At 36.6% G+C, this 7,266-nt stretch overlaps 1 protein-coding gene across 5 annotated transcripts in view; it reads left to right on the forward strand.

The window, feature by feature from the left end:
• Positions 1-2,930, forward strand: part of EVI5 (ecotropic viral integration site 5) — an 82,912-nt gene extending 79,982 nt beyond the window's left edge. For 4 of the 5 annotated variants that reach the window (XM_055814867.1, XM_027786557.2, XM_027786563.2 and 1 more), the window contains one exon: positions 1,648-2,930. In XM_055814867.1, the coding sequence (XP_055670842.1) occupies positions 1,648-1,953 (306 nt within the window). In that variant the 3' untranslated portion in view covers positions 1,954-2,930. The remainder of the gene's footprint in view (positions 1-1,647) is intronic. The other variant, XM_027786560.2, reaches the window with a different exon arrangement.
• The last annotated feature ends 4,336 nt before the right edge of the window (positions 2,931-7,266 follow it).

A 7,266-nucleotide genomic window follows, 5' to 3' on the forward strand; every position in this document is an offset into this window, starting at 1 on the left:
ATATAGTCCAGATACATGTTACTCTCCAGTATCTAGTATTTGGAATGAGCTGATTTTGCTTGTAACATGAATTATGCTGTGCAAGTGTGGAACTTTTTGTTTTGCTTGCCTTTACATGCAAGTTCCTTATGAAACAACTACAGCCTGTGTACATGTGAAGAAAGTGCAAAAAACTCGTATTAGTATGTGTAGTTACAGTGAAGGTTTAGATCTGCAGCATGTACCCGTATTCCTAAAAGGGATGTTTCAATATGCTTTAAAAGGTGGAGCCTTCACATACTATTAACATCTGATTTAATGACTTCTAGCATGATTTTGACTCTTATGATCTTTTTTCAACCCCTTTTTTATTCTTATCTTTTGCACAAGCCCATGGTAAGTACAGAGATTCCTTTTTCCCCAAATGGATAGGTAAAATCTTTTGGTGCTGTCAGTAGCAAGGACCTACATGCCCTCTTTATTTATCAAAGTGAATACTGCTTCAGATTTCTGAAATGTCAAATACATTTGTGTAAAGAAGCTCCTCAGATGACTACTTCTTTCTGTTTTCCAGGTCTCTGTTACTGTGAAAAGTTGCTTACAAAATAGCAATCGTTACATCTTCCTTTTTAAGCTTTCAGAGTGACATTAGGAAGCTTCTGTAATGCATTTTTAATGTTTTCCTGCATCTTTAGGATTTTTTATCTTAATACTCATGGACTGTGAAACTGACCCTGACGTAGTTGCTACTAAAAAGCTAGCAAAAGTGAAATTCCAGATAAAATAACCTCAGAAATGTCTTCCATGAGTTGCAATTAATTTTCACTAATTTAACAGGGGACTTGCCAAACTTCAGAGCTTTAGATTTTACTTTTGAATAACTGGAATGCATGGTTGTAATAGTTTATCACTTCATAGTGAATTTTGAATTAAAATATTTCTGTACCTGTCCATGGCCTGACAATCATTTCTGTCTTGTTTGATGACTTCTTAAAATTGAAACTACAATCTATTTGTGCCGTACAAAGAGAAGTTTCTCTCGTACTTCTTGATCTGAAATCTTACTGGGTCTGAACTAGGTAATGAAAAGACACTTGATCTTGCAGTGTAGATAGAAGTAAGCATATTATCTGGGGTTTTTTTCTGTGGCTGTGTGAAGCTGGTGATATTCATTTGGGACCCTGCTCTTTGGGATTGTGGGAGGGCTTTTCTCAAGTGGAAAGTTAGGGGGTAAAGGAAAGAATGGACATGTGAAAGTAAGATGTGAAAGCCAAAAGTGCTGTCAAAACAAATGGGCCACTCTAGAAACCTTGTGGGGATATTAAAGATGCAGTAAATAAGCCTAGAGTAGTCTGTCATTAGTGATTCTAGGTACCTTGATTATTAAGCCTTAAAACTGAAATACTCTGGGGGTGGAAGGAGAATTTTGGAAAATTCCAGGTACTATTTAAGACATTCTTTCAAGGTCTCTGAGCAGCCAGAACTGAGAAGTCACTTTGTTCTGATTACAGCTGAGTTTCAAAGTGATCATTAAATATGTTACTTCTAGATCTAGCATGTAATTTAATCCAGTAAGAGTGCAATGAGATGTGTCTTGGAAATGTGGTGGTTTTTTACAGCTGGACTCTTCAGCTCTGATTAACTGTTACCTTCTGCTTTTTGTAACAGATCAAATGTCTAAAAGGCCAGAGAGACTTCTCAGACCAACCCACTTTTGATGGGATTCACATTGTCAACCATTTCACAGGAGATGATGAATCATTTCATTCTTCTGATGAAGATTTTATAACTAACTCCATACAGGAGAGTGGGGTGAGCTTTCATCTACACAGGAGGACTGGTCAGATGGCGTTGGATCACACAGTTGTAGACAGCAGTGACAGTGATACTGAAGAAAGTGCCCTTCAGACTGGAAGTTCAGGCAAGTTGGTTTCCAAGCAGAGGAGAATGGAATCTTACTCTACTACTGTGTGATTATCACTGTGACTAGCATTGAAGACACTCATATTTCTTTAAGGGTGAAATTGTCAGATAACGGAAACTATCCAGTGGTTGGTTTAGGTAACTATTGGATCTGGTCTGGCTTGTGATAAATATGTATACATACTGTCTATCTGCCTTCTCTCTTTGCCAAATCTTGCTAATGATACACCATTGCCATAAAACAGGCTGGGAAGAAGTTGATGGATGACAGTTCTGACAGTATTACTGAATGTTCCTTGGTTTAGAAACTGCAAGTATATAATTTCTTTAATGCATAAGAACCATTTTTGCTGTTCACAAACACAGGAATTATTTTCCTCAAAAGAACTTGCTCTTGTGCAATATTCTGTGCTCTGAACAAATGTGTATGTTTTACGTTGTTATCCATTTGTGATCAAGATGGACCCTAGTAAACCATCTGATCATGACACACATGATATATATATATATATAATTATCTTACGCTTCTCAATTATGTTTGTTTTTACTAAAGTTACTGGATGCCCACAGAAGGCTTGAAAAGAGGAGCCTTTATCTGTACTACTTTATATATGCAAATAATGGTCACTAATGTCATAAAGATGTTTTTCACCATTTTCACTTAAATCTATGTGCATCTGCTTTTGATGTTGCTAAATACTTTGTCTGAATATATTAATTACAATAATGTTTATTTTGTACATATTTATATATCTACAGCAAGCTGAAAATGTACATTACACCATTTTATATGAGGAATGTAAATGTTGCCATATTACTGTCTCTGGTATTCTAACAGGAAAATGAATTCTGTATATACACACTAGAAATGAATTACTAAATAAAGGGAAAACACTAGCTTTACATTAAGTTTCAGCCTAGCTACACTAACAGGTTCATGTTGGAAATGCTTGTTCAAAACACTATTGACTGAAATCTTTTACCTTCATGTATATGTAATGAAAATAAATTTTTCATGATTTAACAAGGTTGCAGCATTTACTGTTTAGTCACTTCTAAGCTACAGCCCTTGGTTACTGCACAGTTACTTGCTGGATCTAGATTAGAGTGGTATTTCAAATAAGGTGAAAAATTATTCATGTCTTAACAGTTAGTTCTAATAAAGGCATGGTCAGTGCAGTAAAAATATGTAAGTTCAGTCTTCTTACAGTTTTATATTGCAGAGATATCTAGAAAATAAGCTGTTGGTCCTGTCACCAAATGGCTGTGATTCACCAAAGCAGCAAGAGCTGAGCTGAGCATTCTGCTTTCACCCTCTCCTGAAAATTAAGATCCACTAGTGGCCCTAGCTTCTTGAACAGAACAAGATATTCTATTATTGTCATATGAACACTCATTTGTCCTCAGGCACATTCTGGTCAAGAATATTAGTAGCAGTGATTACTGCCTTCTTGTGTAATTAAACAGTCCTTAAGTCTTCTTTTCTAGCAATGTTTGCAACTGTTCTGTTAATTAAAAAAAGCCATGCATAAGCTAGTACTGATGATAGTCCGCACACTGTTAACCATCTTGCTACTCCCAAGAAGCAGGGTAATTGTTAAAATTGCAGAAGTGTAGAAGCATACTGCTGAACGCATCTGCTAGTCCTGTTAGGCATTTCCTTTGTTTTTATTTTGATGTGTCCTCAGAAGGAGACAGCACAACTGAGGAGAAAAATGTTCAAAGAATGATAGAGAAGGCTGCGTGGAAGAAGCATGTTCTGGGCCTCTGGACAGTATTATCTGCCCAGGTGCAATCTAATTTAAGTCTTAAAGCAGGTGGGTAACAAACTCAGTTGCTGATTTCTGCAGTTCCTAACTTGCTTCAGTATTTCTGCAAAATTTCCCCACATCCCATCAGTGAATATGTAGTACCCAGCATAGCTTGTGGAAATCACCATCTCTGAAGTGAATCACTGGTTCTGATCCCTGTTGGAAATTTCATGTATGTAAAACCAAATAGGGGGCACTTTTGTTCACTAGCAAGTAACGATTGCCTTTTTTTCCTTCCAGTGAGCATCTGGTAAGTTATGTTTGCACCTGGATAATTGTTGCCCAAGAGGATAGGTGACAAATGTCTTGTTGCCTGTCATCAATACCAGCTGCAAGTTTCTCTTAAAGGTAATGTTCTGTAGTAAGTGGCAGAAGCACGATTCAGTTGGAGAGCCATAAAAATCCTATCTGTTTGAATAGTGAAGTGTTATGATTTTGCAATAACTGCCTTACTTGTTCAAGTGATAGCAAATGAGATTAGTTGGCAAGGGTTATTTCCTGAACTTTTGTGGTTTTAAAGTATACTAGTAGAATGTACTAGTAGAATGAATACTGATACTGGAAAAAACAGCATAAATAAAAATATCAAGGGAAAAGCAAAAGTCCTTATCTAACTAACTGCATCTCTTCTAGTGATGAAGGTGAATCCCTGGACATGCTGCAGTTTCAGAAGCTTTAGTTACAGAATACCCTAGGAAGACAGCCCAGGAGAGGCTGGTCAGAATCGTCCTGCTTTTTCTGCAACCATTCTGCCAAAAAATGACACTAATCTCTTTGCCAGTGTGTATTATAATTTGAATATGCATCAGAATTATGTCAAATCATCAACAGCATAGATAATATTTTTACTAACATGTCAATAAATAAAGCACACTAATTACACTACACACCATGACCCCTTGCTCGCATGACCTAACAAACATTGCCATTGTCTTAGATTTCCTCTTACATGCAGGCTGTAAGAGCTCAATGTGAATGCTAAAAGCATAAGATAAAAAAAGCACGTAAACATACAGCCTTTAAGATTCTTGAATATGCAAGCATGGCAGCTGAGAAAACAGGTGAAGTAGGGAAGGGGGATGTCCTATGACATACAGAGTTTCCATGTAAATTGTGTTTGTGTTTGTTAGTGAAAATGGTTCTGCTTTCTCAGTCTGATAATCAAATGTATACAGTAGCTAAAGAAGCCTGAATTTTTACATTTTTTTTATTTCTCCAGGCCAAGGGAGTAAATATTTTGGGTCCTAATAGCCTTTATGATTGGACCTTTTCTTACTTAAGTAATTTTATTTCCTATATTAGAAGTCTGTGACATTTGTAAAAAATTAGGAACATGACTAGCTGGGACAAAGTACATCTGTAAAGTTACACAGCATGTATTACATTCACAGCCGAACAGCTATTTATTGGTGTTGGTCATGATTTTGGCAAAATGCGGGCCTCGTCTTCAGACACATTCACATAGTAGTTTTTCTACTACATTCAATTTTCAACTGTATGTGCAATTTCCTGTATTATTTTAACTAAAATAAATTGCTATGAAAGTTATTTAAAGAGGTATGCACACAGGGGTTTGCATAAATTTAGCAAAACCACTTTGTAAATCTTGTACTATTGAACTTAATTGGTACTCAGCCCTTTTGTGAAACTGCAACACAGAAGGAATTGCATGTTTCTCTGGGGTTTTTAATGTAATCACTGTTCTATATCAGAGACTATGCTAGTGACTTAGTGAAACTTGATGCTCATACAACATTCATGTTTTAAGCTAGAATGACCTAAAGATAGGTTAGCACAAAAATACCCACATTTTAGACTGAATGTGCTAATTCCCTTACCTGTAGAGGCTCCAAATAATGTAACTCATTTTGCGGGAAGGTAGAGGATAATGAAAATCCCCTAGGAAAGCCATTAGGCTTGTCCTGAAGATTTAAACAAAAAAATCAACTTATAAAATAGAGGTTAGTACAAGCTAAGTGAAAACTACAGTGTTATGTTTAATTATGCACCAGCTACTGACCCTATGTGTATTGAGAGGGAAGAGGAAAGCTAGGTACCAACTAATGAATTTCTGAATTTAATTAACTTAATTTTTGTTGTGTGAAATACTTTTATCAGTATAATTGTACCAACATTTTTTTTTAATTCTCTGAGGGGTTGGTTTGTTTGTTTTATGAACTAGCTCAAGACATAAGATATATCAGTGAAATACATTTATACAGTAGCCCATAGAACCAGAGATTCTGAATGATGGAATGAAAAGCACATGGTAAATTGACTTTCAACGTAACCTCTATATAGCATTAAGTTTCAGCTTCAGAGTGGAGAAAACATGCTAACATATGCATGTCTGTGCATACATGGACACTGACACAACTGCTGGATCCAAGATGCAACAGCTTAACACACTCCCTTTCCAGGAATTAATAACTTATTTCACAATTACAAAAAACAAAAGCAATGTGGCATACTCATAGAATTGTATACTGTTGTGTGACTGAAATTTCTATGTTCCACTATGAGAACCAAAATTCCAGAGACCATTTTGCATAGTCTACATTCTGTAATGCATTGATCCCACTTTTTTCTGTTCATAATGGAGGTAAGTTCTGGGTCCATTCCTTCCCAAAGCTGAAATGCTCTTTCTATCCCAGCCTTTAACACCACAGCCTACTATCATTTTCCCTCCCCAGTCCATGCTCACAGTGATCATTACTTTTCTAATCTGTTCTGGCAGCAGCAGAAGTTACTTTGGTGTCCCCAGCGATCCAAAAAAAAAAAAAATGCTATCTAAATCACTAATTAATGTCTTACATAGTTACAGCATATGCTTATGCCACAAGGAGAAACATAAACAAGATGCTGGGGGAAAAATAAACAATAAGTAGGATATGTTAATTAAACAATTACAAAAAAGTTATAAAAATATCAAGACTTCCCAACCGAATGCACAGTGCTACAAGTTCTAGCAGCTTCTTATAGTGAAAGTGTTCTGGATAACTGTGATCTCAGGTTTTATCACTTTAAAGTGTGTATGTTATAAGTTCCCCACAGAATCACCCTCTTCGCTGCCTTCTCCCAGTCCTGACTTTGACAGACAAGAAATTGCTTCTCCTCCCCTATATACCAAGCAGCTAACCTGTCAAATCCTGTTCTTCAAATCCTTCCTCCTGTTACAATGCGTCTCATCGCTTCTGAAGATGAAGATCTCATCTGCATTCCATCACCTTTGGTGCCTTATCTGATGTCTTCTTAAGCTCTAATGGTGACATCAGACAGCTGCTGTGAACAGTGCAGTAAATTACACTGAGTACCTCTTCAGTCTTAAGCACCACTATAATGTAATCCCACCTGAGTGTAAACCCCTTCTTTTATTTATTTCTTCTGCTCTTTTGTCTCTAAGGGGTAATGATCATGTATTTACCATTGCATTAAACTGTATTTTGCCAAGTTTTTGTATTTAACTTTGAATATCACACTCCCTTTGGGGGAGGCATTAGAGGAGCTCTGTTAAAACCCAGCCCCAGTCCCTATCATCTACACTTCACGTGAA

Source organism: Falco peregrinus, chromosome 10 (genome assembly GCF_023634155.1).
Source record: "Falco peregrinus isolate bFalPer1 chromosome 10, bFalPer1.pri, whole genome shotgun sequence".
NCBI classification, from domain to species: Eukaryota; Metazoa; Chordata; class Aves; order Falconiformes; family Falconidae; genus Falco; species Falco peregrinus.